Raw genomic sequence first — 24,089 nt, 5'->3', positions numbered from 1 at the left:
TGTGAATTAAATGTAGGAGAACAATAGATCTGGTTTCAATAAAACAATGAAAGAAACATGCATTTTTATTGTTGTATCTTTAAAATGAACAAGACGAAACAAACATTCAGATAGGATGATGGGGACAATTTCAGTGAAAAATATAGGAGGGCAACAGTACTTGTGCATAGTTTCAGAATGATAACTTCCAAAATGAGTGTGCTACATGACATTTATCATGAAGTGTCCCACACAAGTAGCCCAAATGTACCCAAGTGGCCAAATTGGTGAAGTTATACATTTTGAATGGAATAACTATATACAAAATACTATTCTAACACACCCCCCAAAAATATTGAGAAAAAACATGAAAAAAAATACATTTACAAAATAACACTCAATATTTGGAAGACCCCCAGTCCTCTACACAATATTGTGCTGCTGATGCCAGGTGCCATAGCAGTCTCTTTCTGCTGTAAAGCAGAGGGTCACCAAGCATGTGGTGAGGTGATGGGGGACTTAATTTTGAAAAGAACACAGCGACGCCTCCATGCTGTGCCCTTTTGGCCCTGAGGCACATCCATGCCTGCATAAATACATTTGGGCAGATGAACACAACTTGTGGCAGGAGCTGGATGAACCAGCTTCAGTGGGGGATGGACACCTTGGCCCTGGGGGCTGCCATTCGGAGTCAGTGTCACTGTGAAAGAAAATGTTCAGTTAGAATAGTTTCACATATGATCCCTGTAGCAACAGGTATAATAAACAGATAGTGGGGCAAAAAAGTATTTAGTCAGCCACCAATTGTGCAAGTTCTCCCACTTAAAAAGATGAGAGGCCTGTAATTTTCATCATAGATACACTTCAACTATGACAGACAAAATGAGATGAAAAAAAATCCAGAAAATCACATGTAGGATTTTTAATGAATTTATTTGCAAATTATGGTGGAAAATAAGTATACAGTCAATCAACAAAACAGCGGTCATATCATTGGTGCACAATGATGTCATTACTTGTCTTCAAATCGGTTTCTTTCAGTCAATACGTCCCGCGAAATGACCCATCAGGTTTGGTTGTGTTACAAACAAACCAGTTGATTGCAATGAAACCAAACATGACTGAAAAAGTCACGTTTAGTGTGTGTATTTACATCGAATGTGTCGTCGAAAATGGAATGAGATGGAATTCACGACAAGCTGTTCACAAAATATTTTGTGTTAGGCTACAAAAATGTATTTTATCAAACAAAAGACCATTCATTGTGTAACAATGAGCATTGGGATTGCAAACAGAGGAAGATCGTCAAAGGTAAACAATTTATTTTATTGCAATTTGTGATGTTGTTACGCCTGTGCTGGTTGAAATAGTTTTTTTTTTATGGGACTCTATGCTCAGATAATCGCATCGTATTCTTTCGCAGTAAATCCTTTTTTAAATCTGACAACGCAGTTGGATTAGCAAGATTCTAGATTTTCGACCCATGTGAGACACTTGTATTTTCATGAATGTTTAATATGACTATTTATGTTAAAAGTCCATTTTGCTACAGAAACACTAAAACATAATTTAGATTTATTAAGAACAAGTTGATTGACAAAGTCATGAAAAATTTGAAGAATTGAATAAACCACATTTTGGCTATGATAAAAGATATGCCTCTGGGGTCAAAATTATCCATGTCAGAAGTGTGGTTCAATGCAAATATGTAGTGGGTGTACAAGTTCGTTTTAAATTCTTACTCATTAAACACGAATCAATCAACACATGCTTCTCTTTGAACGACTTAATATAATAAACTTTTATGAAATAAATGAGAAAAAAAACGTTGGTTCCTCAACTGCGTTGCCCACTCCAGTCAGCAGATGGCGATGTGCGTCTTAGGTTCAGGGGACGCTGCCAGCGTGACGTGTAATCTAGTGGACGGGGCGGGACGCTCCTTCAACAGCTAGTCAGACACCTCGGTAGCTTTCTAGCAAACATAGCTACAACATTCACGCTCTTTACACTGGTTTGGTGTACATTAGTCGCTGTGTATTAAACACACTTCTGTCGTATGTACTTGTTGGCCCATTTAAATTTGATATTTACGTATTTTGTCAGCTAGCTGGTTTGCTATGTTAGCTTAGAACTAGGCTAGTCGCTAATGCTAGCTAACATCTCCGACCATGAGTTCACTAAGCTACTTTCCTCCTGCTAAAGGAGAGGGGGTCTGCTGGACGGAGAAAGAACCTCTCGTGAAAGAGGAAGAGGAAGAGAAGGATGTTACAATACAAAAACAAGTAGAGGGTGAGGCTGTTACCGTGAAAGAGGAAGAGAAAGACGTTTCAGTGAAAGAGGAAGACGCTTTCAGAGTGAAAGAGGAGGATTTCACAGTAAAAGAAGTGGAGGATTTCACAGTAAAAGAAGTGGAGGATTTCACAGTAAAAGAAGAGGAGGATTTCACAGTAAAAGAAGAGGAGGATGTAGTTTTTGGACTGAAAGAGGGGGAGATGACTGTTACATCCACAAAGGAGGAGGAAGAAGAGGAGGTTGGAGATCTGGGCCCGGTTTCCCAAACCCATCTTAAAGCATCCAATGATTCTAACGATGTTAACACTAGTAAGTATTGTCTTAAAAACAGAGGTACAAACTCTGCAGTTGTTGAACTGATGTGGGGTGTTAAAGGGGGAATCTGCAATTGCTACATCAATATTTTGACTTTTAAATTATTTATTTAAAGCCATTGATTCTTGAAGGATATAACACATGCCTCATCAGCTTAGTTCAACTGTTGTACCCCATCAGAACCCCAAATAAGCTTTTTTTTACTCCAATGTAAACCAACACTGTATAGCCTCAACATGGTTAAATCTATAATGTTGATGTCATGGATGGTCAGTCCTTGCATCCGTAGGTCTGTCTATGAATTTGAGACCAGTTACATTTCTCCAGCCCCATCCATCATCTTATTAGCAAAACAGTGGTGGAATTACAGCTTTGTTATTGTTTCAACTGCAGATTGATTGTTGCGTGGCTTTTTTAAATGGATAACCTAGGATTTGAACAGAAACAAAATGGCTGCCTAAAGACTTTGTTTGGTTAACATCTGAGGGATAGGGGCTGGAGAAATGTAACCACTCTCAAATTCATAGAGAAAGCTATTGTATCAACCATAACCCAAATCCTAGCGACCTCGTCAAGAAGTTTAGACAGTTATAAGGTGTTGGCTTGACAGTCACTGGACCCAGGTTTGAGTTCAGCTCAGGGCTACCCCCTGAATTCACTACACTATGAATACAAGGACTGGCCATCCATGAGGTCAACATTATAGTTTAAGCAGGTTTCTAGGATCTATAGTATATTCTAGAATTTCCAGTGTAGATTTCCTGTGGGGGTCAAATTGTTAGAGCTGTTGATAAGTCATTGTATAATATTCAGCTATTTTTTTCATGCCATTACATCAATATAGCCTAACTAGAAGAAGAAAAAACTCTTCCCAACCACCTCGTCCTGCTGGCCTTCATACAGTGGGGCAAAAAAGTATTTAGTCAGCCACCAATTGTGCAAGTTCTCCCACTTAAAAAGATGAGAGGTAATTTTCATCATTGGTACACTTCAACTATGACAGACAAAATGAGGAGAACAAAACCAGACAATCACATTGTAGGATTTTTAATGAATTTATTTGCAAATTATGGTGGAAAATAAATATTTGGTCAATAACAAAAGTTTATCTCAATACTTTGTTATATAACCTTTTTTGGCAATGACAGAGGTCAAACGTTTTCTGTAAGTCTTCACAAGGTTTTCACACACTGTTGCTGGTATTTTGGCCTATTCCTCCATGCAGATCTCCTCTAGAGCAGTGATGTTTTGGCGCTGTTGCTTTGCAACACTTTGCAACATCAACTCCCTCCAAAGATTTTCTATGGGGTTGAGATCTGGAGACTGGCCAGCCCACTCCAGGACCTTGAAATGCTTCTTACAAAGTCACTCCTTCGTTGCCCGGGCGGTGAGTTTGGGATCATTGTCATGATGAAAGACCCAGCCACGTTTAATTTTCAATGCCCTTGATGATGGTAGGCTTTGTTACTTTGGTCCCAGCTCTCTGCAGGTCATTCACTAGGTCCCCCCGTGTGGTTCTGGGATTTTTGCTCACCATTCTTGTGATCATTTTGACCCCACGGGGTGAGATCTTGCGTGGAGCCCCAGATCGAGGGAGTGGTCTAGTATGTCTTCCATTTCCTAATAATTGGTCCCACAGTTGATTTCTTCAAACCAAGCTGCTTACCTATTGCAGATTCAGTCTTCCCAGCCTGGTGCAGGTCTACGATTTTGTTTTTGGTGTCCTTTGACAGCTGTTTGGTCTTGGCCATAGTGGAGTTTGGAGTGTGACTGTTTGAGGTTGTGGACAGGTGTCTTTTTATACTGATAACAAGTTCAAACAGGTGCCATTAATACAGGTAACAAGTGGAGTACAGAGGAGCCTCTTGAAGAAGTTACAGGTCTGTGAGAGCCAGAAATCTTGATTGTTTTTTTTGGTGACCAAATACTTATTTTCCACCATAATTTGCAAAAAATTCATAAAAAATCCTACAATGTGATTTTCTGGAGAAAAAAAATCTCATTTTGTCTGTCATAGTTGAAGTGTACCTATGATGAAAATGACAGGCCTCTCTCATCTTTTTAAGTGGGAGCCCCTACCTGGGCTCGAACCAGGAACACATCGACAACAGCCACCCTTGAAGCATCGTTACCCATCACTCCACAAAAGCCGCGGCCCTTGCAGAGCAAGGGGAACAACTACTCCAAGTCTTAGAGCGAGTGACGTTTGAAACGCTATTAGCGCACACCCCGCTAACTAGCTAGCCATTTCACATCGGTTACACCAGCCTAATCTCGGGAGTTGATAGGCTTGAAGTCATAAACAGCTCAATGCTTGAAGCACAGCGAAGAGCTGCTGGCAAATCGCACAAAAGTGCTGTTTGAATGAATGCTTACGAGCCTGCTGCTGCCTACCATCACTCAGTCAGACTGCTCCATCAGATATCAAATCATAGACTTAATTATAACATAATAAAACACAAATAGGAGCCTTTGGTCAGTAATATGGTTGAATCCGGAAACTATAATTTAGAAAACAAAACAATTTTTATTTCAGTGAAATACGAAAGGGTTCCGTATTTTATCTAACGGGTGGCACCCATAAATCTAAATATTGCTGTTACATTGTACAACCTTCAATGTTATGCCATAATTACGTAAAATTCTGGCAATTAAATTCACAACGAGCAAGCCGGCCCAAACTGTTGCATATACCCTGACTCTGCGTGCAATGAACGCGTGACCAAATTTCACCTGGTTAATATTGCCTGCTAACCTGGATTTCTTTTAGCTAAATATGCCGGTTTAAAAATATATACTTCTGTGTATTGATTATATGAAAGGCATTGGTGTTTATGGTTAGGTACAGTCGTGCAACGTTTGTGCTTTTTTCGCAAATGTGCTTTTGTTAAATCATCCCCCGTTTGGCGAAGTTGGCTGGCTGTCTTAGGAAGAAATAGTCTTCACACAGTTCGCAACGAGCCAGGCGGCCGAAACTGCTGTATATACCCCGACTCTGTTGCAAGAGAAGTGACACAATTAACTTAGTTAAAAGAAATTAATGTTAGCAGGCAATATTAACTAAATATGCAGGTTTAAAAAATATAGACTTGTGTATTGATTTTAAGAAAGGCATTGATGTTTATGGTTAGGTACTCGTTGAAGCAACGGCAGTCCTTTTTCTCACATGTGCACCGCATCGATTATATGCAACGCAGGACACGGTAGATAACTACACATGGTTGATGATATTACTAGTTTAACTAGTGAGTATGATTGAAGTTTAATGCTAGCTGGCAACTTACCTTGGTTTCTTACTGCATTCGCGTAACAGGCAGGCTCCTCGTGGAGTGCAATGAGAGGCAGGTGGTTAGAGCGTTGGACTAGTTAACTGTAAGGTTACAAGATTGAATCCCCGAGCTGACAAGATAAAAATCTGTCGTTCTGCCCCTGAACAAGGCAGTTAACCCACCATTCCTAGGCCGTAATTGAAAATAAGAATGTGTTCTTAACTGACTTGCCTTGTTAAATAAAGGTGTAAAAAAAAATACAGATTTCCGATTGTTATGAAAACTTGAAATCTACCCTGATTAATCGGCCATTCCGATTAATCGCTCGACTTTTAGTCCAGAGTAGTGATGCTGGGCGGACGGGCAGGTGTAGGCAGCAATCGGTTGAAGAGCATGCATTTAGTTTTACTTGTATTTAAGAGCAGTTGGAGGCTACGGAAGGAGAGTTGTATGGCATTGAAGCTCGTCTGGAGGGTAGTTAACTTCTTAAGATATAGGGGGCAGCATTTTCACTTTTGGATAAATAGCGTGCCCAATTTCAACTTCCTGCTACTCATGCCAAGAATATAAGATATGCATATTACTATATTTGGATACAAAACACTGAAGTTTCTAAAACTGTTTGAATCATGTCTGTGAGTATAACAGAACTTATGTAGCAGGCAAAACCCAGAGGACTAACTGTTCAGATTTTTTTTTTAGGTCTCTGTCTGTTCACTGAGTTCTCATTGGCAAACAATATTTCTTAGGAACTTGTTTTCAGTTCCTACCGCTTCCACTGGATGTCCCCAGTCTTTGGAATTTGGTTATGGTTATTAATTTGTGCAATGAAGAAGTAGGGCCATCCTGGAAAAGGGTAACGCTGTTGAGAGTTGGCCAAGACTTGAAAAGTAGCGTTAGTTTCCTCTCGTCCTCTATTGAAAACAGATAGACCCGTCTTCAATTTGATCGATTATTAACGTTTAAAAATACCTAAAGTTGTATTACAAAAGTAGTTTGAAATATTTTGGCAAAGTTTATCGGCAACTTTTGAAATATTTTGTAACGTTGCGCATTTTGGAAGCTGTTTTTTTCTGGATCAAACGCGTCAAATAAATTGACATTTTGGATATATATGGACGGAATTAATCGAAACAAAAGGGCCAATTGTGATGTTTATGGGACATATTGGAGTGCCAACAAAAGAAGCTCATCAAAGGTAAGGCATGTTTTATATTTTATTTCTGCGTTTTGTGTAGCGCCTGCAGGGTTGAAATATGCTACCCTCTTTGTTTACTGTTGTGCTATCATCAGATAAAAGCTTCTTATGCTTTTGCCGAAAAGCCTTTTTAAAATCTTTATTTGAATTTTCCGCGCTGCATTTCTCCTGGTTTTTGGCCAAGTGGGACGCAAGCGTCCCCAATACCATAAGAAGTTAACAGTGTCCAAAGAAGGGCCAGTATACAGAATGGTGTCGTCTGCGTAGAGGTGGATCAGAGACTCACCAGCAGCAAGAGCAACATCATTGATGTAAACAGTGTCGTGGTAATTTCCTGTATTACTAAACATTGAGAGAGCAAACAACACACAAGTCAGAGTTATTTTATAAAGTCCATATTTAATTATATATGAGCTTAACCATAGCCCTGTGACTCTCAGATCAATTCAGTGTCTACAAATTAATTATCTGAGTGTTTACAAAATGGCAACTGAGATCTTTTATAGCAAAGATCCACCCCCTAGTCGACATGACAAACCACAGATAATAGGAACTTCACAAAGTGCCTTTTACTTGAAAGAGGAGTATCCCATAGACAGATAATTTATAGCTAATGCTATCATTCAGTTTGGTCTCCTAAACAAAGTTCCTATCTCGTTATTGGTACAACATAGTACCTAACAATTACCTCATCCAATGGCATATATCAATTGTCAATTCTATATACTCCCATCTCAAGTACACTCCCTCCTGGACAAGATCAGAAAAGAAAGTGAGCCTCTTAGGTCATATACTAAATGAAGATAAGGGCAACCTCAGAGGGGACATACAATAGTTACAGACACATTCCCATAAGAAGACAAGCCTCCATTCTGTCCTCCTCCCCTTCTGATATTCTTCATAGCATCACATGGTTTAACAGTTACATTGACATATGAAGACAAGACAGACCTCTCCCCTCTCTGGGCCCCTAGTGACTAAGCCCTAGAGAAGAGAGAGGAAAATGCAACTGCCAACAGTATTATCCAAAAGAGAACATCCTAATGACAAATATGTCACATAATCATTATTATGTAAATAAAACATCTTATTTATCAATGCTACCTAACTAATTCTGATTCTGCTACCACAACAGAGAAAAGAGTTGGCCCAAGAATTGAACCTTGTGGCACCCCCATAGACTGCATCAGGCCCGGACAACAGGCCCTCCGATTTTACCCATTGAACTCTATTGGAAAAGTAGTTGGTGAAGCAGACGAGGCAATCATTTGAGAAACCGAGGCTTTTGAGTCTGCTGATGAGGATGTGGTGATTGACAGAGTCGAAAGCCTTGGCCAGGTCAATGAATATGGCTGCACAGTATTGTTTCTTATCGATGGAGGTGAAGATAACTTTTAGGACCTTGAGCGTGGCTGAGGTGCACCCATGACCAGCTCTGAAACCAGATTGCATAGTGGAGAAGGTATGGTGGGATTGTAAATGGTCAGTAATCTGTTTGTTAACTTAGAAAGGACGGGTAGGATAGATATAGGTCTGTAGCAGTTTGGGTCAAGAGTGTGTCCCCCCTTTGAAGAGGGGGATGACCGCAGCTGCTTTCCAATCTTTGGGAATCTCAGCCAAACACAAAAGAGAGGTTGAACAGGCTAGTAATAGGGGTTGCAACAATTTCAGGCAGATAATTTTAGAAAGAAAGGATCCAGATTGTCTAGCCTGGCTGATTTGTAGCGGTCCAGATTTTGCAGCTCTTTCAGAACATCATCTGACTGAATTTGGGAGAAGGATAAATGGGGAAGGCTTGGGCGAGTTCCTGTGGGGTGTGCAGTGCTGTTGACCGGGGTAGGGGTAGCCAGGTGGAAAGTATGGCCAGCCGTTGAAAAATGCTTATTGAAATTCTCAATTATAGTGGATTTATCAGTGTTGACAGAGTTTCCTATCCTCAGTGCAGTGGGCAGCTGGGAGGAGGTGCTCTTATTCTCCATGGACTTTACAGTGTCCCAGAACTTTTTTGTGTTTGCGTTGCAGGAAGCAAATTTCTACTTTAAAAACCTAGCCTTGGCTTTTCTAACTGCCTGTGAATATTGGTTTCTAACTTCCCTGAAAAGTTGCATATCACAGGAGCTGTTCGATGCAAATGTAGAACGCCACAGGATGTTTTTGTGCTAGTTAGGGGAAGTCTGGTCTGGGGAGAACCAAGGGCTATATCTGTTCCTGGTTCTACATTTCTTGAATGGGGCATGCTTATTTAAGATGGCGAGGAAGGCATTTTTGAAGAATAACTAGGCATCCTCTACTGACGGGATGAGGTCAATATCCTTTCAGGATACCCGGGCTAGGTCGATTAGAAAGGCCTGCTCGCTGAAGTGTTTCAGGGAGCGTTTGACAGTGATGAGTGGAGGTCGTTTGACCGCTGACCCATTACAGATACAGGCAATGAGGCAGTGATCGCTGAGATCTTGGTTGAAAACAGCAGAGGTGTATTTAGATGGCCAGTTGGTTAGGATGATATCTATGATGGTGCCCGTGTTTACGGCTTTGGGGTTGTACCTGGTAGATTCATTGATCATTTGTATGAGATTGAGGGCAACAAGCTTAAATTGTAGGATGGCGGTGGTGTTAAGCATGTCCCAGTTTAGGTCACCTAGCAGCACAACCTCTGAAGATAGATGGGGGGCAATCAGTTCACTTTGTTTACTTGCTGTTTGAGGTGGAAAAAAATGTGCTTTGAGAAGCTCCACAACTCATTAGTGGTGGTGCGTTAAGACAATCAGAAATACTGTAAGACATCCCCAAATGAGCACATTTATAGGCCTACATTTACGCGCAGGACAGGTAGACTCATCCTACTTCTATATGAGTAATCAGGTGTGCGTCCTTACTCAATATTGACAGGAGTGTTTCAAACAAAAGACAATGAATATATTTACAAAACTGACGCATCTTGCGGGGTCAGGTCTGGGTGGTCTGGCATGGGCCGTTTCATTTAGTATCTGTTTGGGTCGGCATGGGGAATGATTGTATTTCCCCATAGTATGTTGTACCTCAAGTTGACCGACTGAAACGGAGTGTAACTTTATGACTACAATTACTGTTCCCTGAATTAGGAAAAAGAGGTACAACACCTTTTTGGCCCCACCCCTCCTTGGGTCGTTGAAGAGCGATATTAAATTAAATATGACCTAAGGCTCGTATTTCTGTGTTTATTATTATAATTAAGTCTATGATTTGATAGAGCAGTCTGACTGAGCGGTGACTGAGTGGTGGTAGGCAGCAGCAGGCTCGTAAGCATTCATTCAAACAGCACTTCCCTGCGTTTGCCAGCAGCTCTTCGCAATGCTTGAAGCACAGCTCTGTTTATGACTTCAAGCCTATCAACTCCCAAGATTAGGCTGGCAATACTATAGTGCCTATAAGAGCATGCAATAGTCAAAGATATATGAAATACAAATGGTATAGAGGGAAATAGTTCTATAATTCCTATAATAACCTCAACCTAAAACTTCTTACCTGGGAATATTGAAGACTTGTGTTTAAAGGAACCACCAGCTTTCATATGTTCTCATGTTCTGAGCAAGGAACTTAAACGTTTAGCTTTTGGCACATATTGCACTTTTACTTTCTTCTCCAACACTGTGTTTTCACATTATTTAAACCAAATGGAACATGCTTCATAATTTATTTGAGACCAAATTGATTTTATATATGTATTAAATTAAGTTAAAATAAGTGTTCATTCAGTATTGTTGTAATTGTCATTATTACAAATATATATACAATTGGCCGATTTCAATCGGTATCGGCTTCTTTTGATCCTCCAATAATCGGAATCGGTTTTGAAAAATCATAATCGGTCGACCTCTACTATGTTATTGTTTGGTGATGGTATGGGCCAATTTGTTTAACACTTAGTTTACAAACCCTCATTTTCAGGCTGATAGAAAAGCTAGCCAAAGAGCATTTTACTGGTTGAAGTTTTTTTTAAAGTATAAAGCAGTTGATTTGCGACAATAACACAAACATATTAAGCAGGTGATTCAAACGAGCCTTACAATTATAATCCAAAGTAATGTGAAATGCACTCATAAGCAACCTGTAAATGGAGGCTATTTTTGCTGTCAGCCTATGAGAACTCCCCTGAGTTTTCCCCCATGGTGGCGAATTAGTGAATAGACACAGGGCTTAATGTGAGTTTCCTTGAGTAGCACTCCTGATCTTGATCTGATAGCGCGCTGTAATATTCAAAATACATTGTGAAAAACTAAAATCTTCGCTTACCATTTTTGCTCCAGGCAGATATATTACATCCATAACTAGTGGTTTCCTCATTAGCAGGGAGGAGTTTCTGCAATCAAATTGTGTGTGCATTGACCTCGTGCTGCAATTTTAGCAAACCCAGAAAGGGGCCTATATTGGAGACCAAAGGTTGTCTGGCACACTGCTTAGAGATTCAACAACGTGAATAACTTACAAGACAAAATATGACTATTGTTGCTAACTTGATTCTCTGGGATAGGTGGGACGCAATCGTCCCACTTGGCCAATAGCTAGGGAAAATGCAGAGTGCCAAATTCAAATAAAATACTATAAAAAGCAACCTTTCATTAAATCACACATGCCAAATTCAAGCTACACTCATTGCGAATCCAGCCAACATGTCAGATTTCAGAAAGGCTTTTCGGCGAAAGCATCTGATGCTAGTATCTGAAGATAGCACAACAGTAAACAATGAGAGAGTAGCATATTTCAACCCTGCAGGCGCGACACAAAACGCAGAACATAAATATAAATCATGCCTTACCTTTGACAAGCTTCTTTTGTTGGCACTCCAATATGTCCCATAAACATCACAAATGGTCATTTTGTTCGATTTATTCCGTCCATATATATCCAAAATGTCCATTTATTTGGAGCGTTTGATCCAGAAAAACACTGGTTCCAACTTGACTAACGTCACTACAAAATATCTCAAGTTACCTGTAAACTTTGCCAAAACATTTCAAACTACCTTTGTAATACAACTTTAGGTTTTTTAAACGTAAATAATCGATCAAATTGAAGACTGGATGATCTGTGTTCAATACAGGAAGACAACAAACTCAAGCGTGCTTTCTGGTCTTGCGCAACTATTAAACAGTACACATGACATGACACTTGTTCAAGATGGCCGTACTTCTTCATTACACAAAGGAATAACCTCAACCAATTTCTAAAGACTGGTGACACCCAGTGAAAGCGGTAGGAACTGCAAACAAGTCCCTTAGATATCTGGTTTCCCAATGAAGAAAAGAGGGTGACCTCAAAAAAAAAAAAAAATCTGAATAGTTTGTCCTCTGGGTTTTGCCTGCTACATAAGTTCTGTTATACTCAGACATGATTCAAACAGTTTTAAAAACTTCAGAGTGTTTTATATCCAAATCTACTAATAATATGCATGTCTTATATTCTGGGGATGAGTAGTAGGTAGTTTAATTTGGGCACGCTATTTATTCAAAAGTGAAAATGCTGCCCCCTATCCCGAAGAAGTTTTAATTGTCAAATTAAACAGACATCAATTGTTGAACAACTTCATGTGTTGTGGGCCTTTAACCATTTGTCTGACTTTGTCATTCACACAGGAGAGAGACGGGACAATCGTGGATCCTCTGGGGATCCTCAACAAAATCATGATGATGACGAGGCAGAGAAGAGTCTCTCCACATCAGAACTCCTCAAGAAACACCAGCAGAGACCCACAGGGAAGAAATCTAACTGCTGCTCTGACTGTGGGAAAAGATTCAACTCTTCATTAAAACTTAAAATACATCAACGAATTCACACTGAAGAGAAACGTTTTGGCTGTGATCAATGTGGTAAGAGTTTTACTGCATCTAGCCATCTGACTATACACCAGAGAACACACACAGGAGAGAAACCTCATAGCTGTGATCAATGTGGGAAGAGTTTTACTCGGCCAGACAGCCTGATGGTACACCAGAGAACACACACAGGAGAGAAACCTTATAGCTGTGATCAATGTGGGAAGAGTTTCTCTACATCTGGCCAGCTGACTTTACACCAGAGAATACACACAGGAGAGAAACCTTATAGCTGTGATCAATGTGGGAAGAGTTTTACTACATCTGGCCAGCTGACTTTACACCAGAGAATGCACACAGGAGAGAAACCTTATAGCTGTGATCAATGTGGGAAGAGTTTTATTTCATCTGGCCAGCTGACTTTACACCAGAGAATACACACAGGAGAGAAACCTTATAGCTGTGATCAATGTGGGAAGAGTTTTACTACATCTGGCCAGCTAACTCTTCACCAGAGAACACACACAGGTGAGAAACCGTATAGCTGTGATCAATGTGGGAAGAGTTTTACTAGATCTGACCATCTGACTTTACACCAGAGAATACACACAGGAGAAAAATCGTATAGCTGTGATCAATGTGGGAAGAGTTTTACTAGATCTGGCCATCTGACTTTACACCAGAGAATACACACAGGAGAAAAACGTTATAGCTGTGATCAATGTGGGAAAAAATACTCTGATAAAAGATCTATGATTAAACATCAGAAACATTGTTTCATGATATCAATTAAATAATGTCACAATGAAGAATGTTTTAACATTGAAGAAGGATTATTTTAATCATGTCACAATGCAGAACCCTAAATGTTTGTCCCCTGTTGTATTGATTTCAGCATGATATGGATATTAGCATCAGGGGAAAACTCCAGGCCTGAATTGGAATAGTACTATTTATATGATTTAACAAAAAGTGACTAACAAAAAAAGAGTTGTTACACACCACGTTGGTGAGCCACTTAAATCAAAATGCAACACGAGCTGTTTTCTACAAATTGTCCTCTAACCAGTGATGTACACATTATTCCCAGATTCCGTGTGGTTTTTGCTACTTTAGTTTTAACAGGACGTGCAACCTCATCTCCATCCTATCGCACAATTGATTTCAACATATCGATGATTGATGACAAATAAGTGTTGTGTTCCTTAGTTTTTCGACCCCTAAATTTAAATGCATCTCTCCCAAATTGTAGCTGACTGTCTTCTGCAGGTTGTCCTCTAACCAGTGAGGTGAAAGATATCTCCCATTTCCATGTGTTTTCTTTTAGTTGTGTTTGTGTCAACAGCACGCACAACCTGATTTCCCCCCGAATCGATATCAGTGATTTATTGCTACTTGTCAAAACAACAGCGTTTTTGGTGCTTGTGCAATTTATAAGGTGCTTTTTTAAGAAAATACTTCATATGATTATTGTGGCAGATGTTTGGGTAGATAGTACATTTTATGTTTAGGATTTCAATTCATCACAAACTTTTTCTGCATTTGGACTATTGATTTGGACACATTATTAAAACTGTGACATTGGGGCTATCCCACCTAGCAAAATGTAGTTAAAAATAAGAATATGCAAAAGTTGAAAAGAAAACAATTTAATTTCAATGTACTTGCAGCCTATACACATGGACTCAGTATAATAAATTGGCCTGTTGTCAAATTGTTAATAAAATTGATATCACTCCAGTATTTCTTTACAACATTCAAATGCTAATTGTCTTTATTCCACTACTGAAGAAGCATGACTCGAATCATCTACTCATATTTCAAACGTCCAGCCTGACAAAAGATACATGTTTTATTATTCCATGCCTCACCATTTAGTTAAGTTAATTATTGTCAATACATATTAACAGAGGGGTACATTTGGTTTTGATATTTCATATATACAATTCATGTAACATTTAGTAATCAGAATTATTTATGCAACCACCTAACAATTTTTGTGTACAATTATATTGGAATTGTTATCTTGATTTTAGAATATCAGGGATCATTCTCAGATGTGCCAACCAAAATGTACTAGAGCATGATATTGGGGACTGGACCCCGATCCAACAACATACCTATCTAGTGAACCCTGAAAAGAGAGAGAAGCTCTGCAGTTAGGTGGAAAGTTACTAGGGATATTGCAGGAGTTTCCTCTTGAAATCAGACATGTCCGTGATAAGAACAACTTGGTTGCTGATTGTCTCAAGCATGGGCAGTCAAAATGTTTTGTGTTTTGCATTTAGCCTGTGCGTTGCCATGGATCACAATTTATCTTGACTGCACTTTTTTCCGTATTGGAGATGGAGTTTTGTTTGGGCTAGTTCCAAGGGGACGGGACGAGAGTTCTAGAAGCTAGTGAGTTTTAGGAAGAAGAGGTCTAGAAGCTTGTGAGTTTTAGGATTCTAAAGAAAGAAAAACGAGTAAAAAAATGAGATTGTATATTATTTTTTTTTTAGAAATAAGTGTTTTTTTCTTGTTTTTAATTGTTGACAGCCAGTAGACACCATGTTTATATTGTAGAAGGTGAAGCATTGTAGTTGATTATAATGAGAAATGAAAGTTGTTTTCTGTTGGTGGAGAGCAAACTTGTCCAACAAAAATATAGGATATATTTGTTGTCTTAAGGTGTTACTGGCTTTGGTTTTTCCATTTATGTTTTGAGGTTGGACTTTAGCTCGTTAGCATGTAGGGTGCACAGATTGGTGACACCTCGTTAGTCAATGTGTTACACCTGTGCTGGCTTGTCCATCTCGTTAGGGTTTAATATTTTAATCAATGGATTTTTCTCAGGGTCATTAGTCTTTCAGTTCTTATTCTTCTGTTTTTTTATCCTCTTATGTTTGTTGTGGCAAATATTTGTTCATATTCATAGTTTTTTATACATTTTTTTCCTGTGAAGCCATTGCGTTGCATCCATGTCTGAAATGTGCTGTATAAATAAAGCTTGATTTGATTTGAACATATTGTAAAATATATGAACCCAATGACCGACCAATCAACAGAGTCTTGCTAAACCAAAGAACAAATATGTGCAAAAGCAACACATATCTTGGTCCATCTTAGTATGAAAAACAGTATAAAGTCAGTTTATCTCCCACTCTGTCAAAATAGTGCATGCACATATTATTTCCTAACCATTCACAATGCTGGCTGAGGTACGAGTAAAACATGACATATTATTTCCTAACCATTCACAATGCTGGCTGAGGTACGAGTAAAACATGACATTATTTCCTAACCATTCACAATGCTGGCTGAGGTACGAGTAAAACATGACATTATTTCCTAACCATTCACAATGCTGGCTGAGGTACCAGTAAAACATGACATTATTTCCTAACCATTCACAATGCTGGCTGAGGTACGAGTAAAACATGACATATTATTTCCTAATTGTAAAAAAAAATCCCCACTCCTTTATCAACTAGTCTCTCACTGTTTAACCAGAATAACATGAGTTGCGCCCTTCAAACTGTTAATGTCATGTATTGTCATGTTATGCTCACTATAAGAAATCCTGAATGTATTGAAATGCCTGGAGGGGATGTGTTAATTCATAACCCATAATTTATACCTGTTAGTTCATAACCAATAATTTCTACCTGTTAATTCATAACCCATCATGTATACCTTTTGCTTGAAAGGGGCGGTTCAGGCAGACTGGCACGCTCCCTGACCTTACTTCTTACTTGGCAGGAACTAATGGGGATCCATAATAAACCCCAGGGAGAGTAGCTGCTGCCTTGACAGGAACTAATGGGGATCCTTAATAAACCCCAGGAATAGTAGTTGCTGCTTTGGCAGGAACACAGTCATGTGATAAGTGGTATAGAAAAGTCCAATCTTAGGAGAGTACATGGGAGGCACTATACTGTGTATCTGTAGGTGTCTCTGATCAAAACCACTGATACAGATGCTCCTCTACCCTCTGGTGGGACGGATCATGTCTACAGAGAAACCTAAATTCAAATAGTTTGATTTGTGTGCATTGGGTATATGTTTTTTTACCTTTATTTAACTAGGCAAGTAGGTTAAGAACAAATTCTTATTTTCAATGACGGCCTAGGAACAGTGGGTTAACTGCCTGTTCAGGGGCAGAACGACAGATTTGCATCTTGTCAGCTCGGGGATTTGAACTTGCAACTTTTCGGTTACTAGTCCAACGCTCTACCCACTGCCGCTCAAATTTTTTAGATATTACTTGTTAGATATTACTGCACCGTCGGAGCTAGAAACACAAGCATTTCACTTTACCCGCAATAACATCCGCTACACACATGTATGTGACCAATATAATGTGATTTGATTTTGATTTGAAATAAACGTCCTATTTATCAAAGGTGCTTTTGGCTGGGGTCAAAATGACTCCAAAGGATTTGAATTTGTTAAAAGTCTATATTGATACAGAAACACTAAACCATGATTTAGATTTATTAAGAACAAGTTGATTGACAAAGTCATGAAAAATTGGGAGAATTGAATAAACCACATTTAGGCTATGATAAAAGATATGCCTCTGGGGTCAAAATGATCCATGTCAGAAGTATGGTTCAATGTAATGTGTAGTGGGTGTAAAGTTTGTTTTAAATTATGAGTTCACTTAGCTACTCTCCTGCTGATAAGGAAGAGGGGATCTGCTGGACGGAGCAAGAAGCTCTCGTCGAAGAGGAGGAGGAAAAGGAGGATGTTACAATACAAAAACAAGTAGAGGGTGAGGCTGTTACCGTGAAAGAAGAAGAGAAAGACGTTTCAGTGAAAGAAGAGGAAGATGTGTTCAGAGTGGAAGAGGATGTTACTGTAAAAGAAGAGGATGATGCAGTTGCTGGAGTGAAAGAGGAGGAGGGGGAGATGACTGTCACATTGAAAGAGGAGAAGGAGGAAGGAGAGGAGATTGGAGATCTGTTTAACACCAGTAAGTACTGTGTCTGCAGTCGTTGAACCAATATGCAGTATAGGGGTTCTACATGTTGTTCTGTAGGAATGGCTGAAGCGACACTGTAACGTGTAGAACATCAAGAGTGGACCATCACCTAAACGTTAACAATTGATCAAATGCATCCAATGACAATACCTGAAATACTGTATTCCTCAATATCTCCTATTAGATTAGCCCAATATGTTCTCTTCAAGAGGCAATCAGCAGTTGTTACATCCATTTTGGGACTTATACATTAATTATAAATATCTCATGAGCTTAGTTCAACTGTCGTACCCCATCAGCACCCAGAATATAAGCTTTTTTTTATTCCAATGTTTGTCATTAAATATAAATAACACTGTATATACTCAAAACATGATGAACTATAATGTTGATATCATGGATGGTTACATTTCTCCAGTCCCATCCCTCAGCTTTTTACAGAAACAGGCAGGGAGTACGCTTTGTTATTGTTTCTCCTGCTGATTGCTGCCCCCGTTACTCCTCAAGGTCCAAGGACTGTTTGTTATTTTCAGAGGTAGACTGGCTCTGGCAGCCAAAATAGCCAAATATTCCATCTAAATGTGATACGTTTCTAGAAACATTAAATTGCTGTACTTTCATATCACATCAAAACAATTTCACATAATACTTTCATATCACATCAAAATCATTTCAGTTTTAGACTGTTTTCTCTGCTACCGCATGGCAAGCGGTACCGGAGCGCCAAGTCTAGGACCAAAAGGCTCCTCAACAGCCTCTACCCCCAAGCCATAAGAATGCTGAACAATTCATAATATCGCCACCGGACAATTTGCATTGACCCCCCCACCCCCCTCCCTTTTGTGCACTGCTGCTACTCGCTGGTTGTTTGTTACCTATGCATAGTCACTACGCCCCCACCTTCATGTACAGATTACCTCAACTAGCCTGTACCTCCGCACACTGACTCGGTACCGGTGCCCCCTGTATATAGCCTCGTTATTGTTATTCTCATTGTTTACTTTTTATTATTACTTTTTATTTGAGTCTACTTGGTAAACATTTTCTTCTTCTTGAACTGCACTGTTGGTTAAGGGCTTGTAAGTAAAGCATTTCACGGTAAAGTCTAAGTTGGTGTCTTGAAGGATTTGTATAAAACGGTTTGTCATAAAACACTATATATTTTTTTATATTGCTGACACCCCTCCCCAGAGGTGTCTCATTATTAGGGTTCCTTGCTGATTCCTACCTGTAGCTCACTATGAGGTGTCTAGTGATACAGGTTAAGGGCCCTGTTGGAGATTGGTGGTTGGTAGCGGAGTCGAGGGAAGAAGCAGGGTTGGAAACGGCCATGTTATTATCCCACACACAGTCTCTGTGGTTGATATGAACCCCATTCCTGGGAATTAGATTTGATTACAATTCGCCCCTGTCTGTTACCACAGAAAGGTTCCTTCCGCCTGTCCCATTCCCAGCTAGGTTACGAGGCACTTTGTCACCAGTACCTATGACTGGTTGATAGGGGAAACCTACATGCTTATTATAAAGAAAATAATTAGTGGAAAACTATTTAGTAAACTGAAATAAAATAACAAACCTGTTTGAAAACTATTCCAAAACTATCTTTGACTCCAAAACTAAAATAGCCTAAAATAATAACCAGCATGAATTATGTTCAGTTTGAATAATTTATATCTTAACTTATCTTATCAAAAATATAATTGTGTTTTAAACATTTTTTTATTTGGTTTTAAAATTCTGAACCTGGTGGCTGGTAAATGCTGCCATGGGATGGCAATGTTTCAAATAGACCTAGCTTGTGTATCACCAGAAATACTTTCAGAATTGAGGATATTGGAAATTCCTTTCTATTTGTATTAACAGCTTAAAGAAAATAACATTGGCATGAATTACCCTCTGTGAACAAGAAGCACAACATTACAAATATTTTCAGAGATGTGAGATAATTAACTTGTTCTCGATAATATCGTATAGCTTTGCATTCGTAACATTACGTACTTTCAAGGAAAATAGGCATTTCTCGACTCATACCCTGACTTTAAAAAGGGATTTGAGTGAGAATTAGCTTTGGAACTGTGTGTCACAGTTGTGTGTCACAGCATGACAACTTGAACGCTATTGTTCGACTGTCTCTTGGACAGGTGTTATACGTTTTGACATTTTCTGGAATAGTTTTTATTTGAAAACATTTTTGTTTACTTGCTTGCCTATTGAATTTGGAATGCACTGTACTATTCATCTCTGAAACACACTGAGATAATTATTTTGATACAGCAGTAGCAATACAGGGATATAACATCTACAGAAAAGACAGGAATGCTTATGGGAGAGCTGTTGCTGTATACAGTGCATTCGGAAAGTATTCAGACCCCTTGACTTTTTCCACATTTTGTTACGTTAAAGCCTTATTCTAAAATTGATCAAATTATTTTCCCCCCCTTTAATTTATCTAATTTATTTGGCACACCTGCATTTGGGGAGTTTCTCCCATCCTTCTCTGCAGATCCTCTCTAGCTCTGTCAGGTTAGATGGGGAACATCACTGCACAGCTATTTTCAGGTCTCTCCAGAGATGTTAGATCGGGTTCAAGTCCGGGCTCTGGCTGGGTCACTTGTCCTGAAGAAACTCCAGTCTGAGGTCCTGAGCGCTGCTCTGGAGCAGGTCTTTCATCATGGATCTCTCTGCACTTTTCTCCATTAATATTTCCCTCCATCCTGACTAGTCTCCCAGTCCCTGCTGCTGTTAAACATCCCCACAGCATCATGCTGCCACCACCATGCTTCACTGTAGGGATGGTGCCAGGTTTCCTCCAGGTGTGACTCTTGGCAGTCAGGCCAATGAGTTCAATCTTGGTTTCATCAAGCCAGAGAATCTTGTTTCTCATGGTTTTAGAGTCCTTAAGGTGCCTTTTGTCAAACTCCAAGCAGGCTGTCATGTGCCTTTTACTGAGGAGTGGCTTCAGTCTGGCCACTCTACCATAAAGGTCTGATTGGTGGAGTGCTGCAGAGATGGTTCTCCTTCTGGAAGGTTCTCCCATCTCCACAGAGGAACTCTGAAGCTCTGTCAGAGGCCCTTCTCCCCAATCACTCAGTTTGGCCGGGTGACCAGCTCTAGGAAGAGTATGTGCCTCGACTCAATCTTGTTTTGGAGCTCTACGGACAGTTCCTTCGACTTCATGGCTTGGTTTTCGCTCTGACATGCACTGTCAACTGTGGGACCATATGTAGACAGGTGTGTGCCTTCCAAATCATATCCAATTAATTTAATTTACCACAGGTGGACTCCAAACAAGTTGCAGATACATCTCAAGGATGATTAATGGAAACAAGATGCACCTGAAAGCAATTTCATATCTCATAGAAAAGGGTCTGAATACGTATGTAAATAAGGAATTTTTGTTCTTTACCTGTTTTCACTTTGTCATTATGGGCTATTGATGACACCCCTCTGAAACAATATAGATTAACCATTAAAAAAAACTCTTCCTTAGCCTACTCCTCCCCCTGCTGCTGGCCTTCATAAATTCTGATGTTATGCTCCTATAGTGCTTGGTAATAGACTACACAAGCTGTCAGCAACCTTTTCCATTTGGTGTGTCAATTTATCTGACCATTTCTACTGATCTGGTGACAGTTATGATTTTCATATTCACATTTTACTGGAACAGTTTCATTTAATTTATACTAGTAATAATAATTGTGGTTAATCTACATTCTATTAAAATTAAAATTATAAATATAATTGTTTATTGCCATTGCTAAGTTTTTTTTATAACCCACATGAAGCTCAAAAATGAACATTGCAGCCTGCAGGTAGAAAATATCCTGATAAAAATAAAAATCATATAAATCACATTGACTGCACATTGTATCAACTTGGTTTGCCCAAAACTCAAGATGGCCCAGAAGCTTGCTCTCAGTTTCCCCTGCCAGTGAGTTCTCGACCGACACAGCTGTAGGCTATTTGTGAAAGGGATAAGAAGTAATCAGGTATTTTGATATTTCCACTGGATCAGCGCATTACGTTTTTCCCTTTCGTGCCAAGTGGTTATCGAAAGGGCGAGAGCTGGAAATATTTTTCAAATACTTTGAGGAACTATTCTCATTTGCAATTGATTGTGATTAGACTTTGTTTACTTTCTCTTTGAGGTGAAGAAAAATTTACTTTGAGAATCTCCACAACTCATTAGTGGTGGTGCGTTAAGACAATCAGAAATACTATCAGACATCCCCAAATAGGCACATTTATAGACCTACATTTGTGCTTAGGCCAGGTAGACTAGTCCTACTTCTAATCAGGTGTGCATCCTTACATAACATTGACAGGAGTGTTTCAAACAAAAGACAATTAATAAATTGACAAAACTGGCACATCTTGTGGGGTAAGGTCTGGGTGGTCTGCCAGGGGCCGTTTCATTTAGTATCCGTTTGGGTCGGCATGGGGAATGATTGTATTTTCCCATAGTATGTTTTACCGAAGTTGACCGATGGGAAGGGAGTGTCATGACGTTGGCTTGGGGGGTAGGTTTATGACAATCATAATACCTCTTTCCCCCTTTTTCCTCTCTCTACCCTACTGATGTTGCATTTGCAAAACCATTGGTTAACCTCTTGAAGGCACTATTTTTATTTTTGGAAAAACAACGTTCCCAAAGTAAACTGCCAGTTTCTCAGGACCAGATGCTAGAATATGCATATAATTGACAGCTTAGGATAGAAAAGTTTCCAAAACTGTCAAAATATTGTCTGTGAGTATAATAGAACTGATATTGCAAGCAAAACCCAGAGGAAAATCCAATCAGGAAGTGCCTCTTATTTTGAAAGCCTTCTGTTCCTTTGCATGGCTATCCTCCATTTAAAGGGATATCAACCAGATTCCTTTTTCTACGTCTCCCCTAAGGTGTCTACAGCCTGTAAACGTAGTTTCACGCCTTTATGTTGGAGAATGAGCGTAAACGAGCACATTGCGTAAGTGGCCAGCTGATGGCCCTCAGAGTGATTCTTGCGTAAAAGAGAGAGGTAGCCATTTTTCCTCCCAGTCCTACTGAAAAGCCAACTGTCCCGGTTGATATATTATCAAATAGATATTTGAAAAACACCTTGAGGATTGATTATAAAAAACGTTTGCCATGTTTCTGTCGATATTATGGATATAATTTGGAATTTTTTTCGCCGTTGTCGTGACCGCTATTTCCGGTGGATTTCTGAACATAACGTGACAAACAAACCTGAGGTATTTTGGGTATAAAAATTATCTTTATGGAACAAAAGGAACATTCGCTGTCTAACTGGGAGTCTCGTCAGTGAAAACATCCAAAGATCATCAAAGGTAAATGGTTAATTTGATTGCTTTTCTGATTTTCGTGACCAAGCTTCCTGCTGCTAGCTGGACATAATGCTATGCTAAGCTATCGATAAACTTACACAAACGCTTGTCTTGCTATCGCTGTAAAGCATAATTTCAAAATCTGAGACGACAAGGTGATTATCAAAAGGCTAAGCTGTGTTTCGCTATATTTCATAAATATGAATATTTCTAGTAAGATTATTTGACCATTGCGCTATGCTAATTAGTGTAGTTGCTGACAATTCTCCCGGATCCGGGATGGGTAGTTCCAAAAGTTAACATAGAGATTCTGGGAACATCAGAAGGTGGGGTAAAATGAACTATATTCTGGTAATCCAACCAATGGAACATATATGCGGTGGTACTTAATGAATATGATGTCAGTTCGGTTGTCATCTGAGACATTCTTATCAATGATAAGATGACAAACTTTACAGTGGAAAGTCTATACATCAGAGTTATCAGATTCACATGGAATTGTTGTTCAATTTAAATGTTTGAATATGAAATTATTCGTGATGGGATGAAATGTGATTTTAGCTTCTAAAATGTGAGATTTGGGTTTTCATAAGATAAGGCTCTGCTCAATCAGTGGCCCGCCCCTGTGAAGGAACATGGGCTATAAAACTTTTCAAACACGCCCTCCTCTCCCTTCCTATATAAACCCTTGACGACAATGTAACCTCCTGTTCCGAAGATGTGAGGACGACGGTCCTATGTTAGAATGGTTCAGATAATAACTACAGAACGAAGCCAACATCAGTGTGAGCTTTGGTTGCGAATGGTATGAACTTTGAGCTCTTATTCACTACAGAAGTGATACCTCCTAGCCATTGAGTTAGCAACGGCAGATGCAAACGAGGGTTAGGAAGGAACAGACAGAGTATCCCGTCATTCACACAACAACGTTACTACAACGTATCCAATTGACC

At 39.4% G+C, this 24,089-nt stretch overlaps 1 protein-coding gene and 1 long non-coding RNA gene across 2 annotated transcripts; one reads left to right on the top strand and one right to left on the bottom strand.

Moving 5' to 3' along the window:
* Positions 1–49: 49 nt before the first annotated feature.
* On the bottom strand, positions 50–2,519 carry LOC149982485 (uncharacterized). The gene is made up of 2 exons (XR_016497160.1): positions 2,282–2,519; positions 50–679 (listed from the first exon to the last, which is right to left on the bottom strand). It is a non-coding gene; the product is annotated as an uncharacterized LOC149982485 (long non-coding RNA).
* LOC110527615 (uncharacterized) lies at positions 1,846–15,849 on the top strand. Its single transcript, XM_036983128.2, has 2 exons — positions 1,846–2,580; positions 12,666–15,849. Exons 1-2 carry the CDS (start codon positions 2,148–2,150, stop codon positions 13,640–13,642), a joined length of 1,410 nt encoding a protein of 469 aa, XP_036839023.1. The 5' UTR covers positions 1,846–2,147; the 3' UTR covers positions 13,643–15,849.
* The last annotated feature ends 8,240 nt before the right edge of the window (positions 15,850–24,089 follow it).

This window comes from Oncorhynchus mykiss, chromosome 7 (genome assembly GCF_057628025.1).
Source record: "Oncorhynchus mykiss isolate SJ-2025 chromosome 7, ASM5762802v1, whole genome shotgun sequence".
Classification (NCBI taxonomy): domain Eukaryota; kingdom Metazoa; phylum Chordata; class Actinopteri; order Salmoniformes; family Salmonidae; genus Oncorhynchus; species Oncorhynchus mykiss.
The sequence above is the reverse complement of the archived record's forward strand: the minus strand, read 5'-3'. Positions and strand labels throughout refer to the sequence as shown.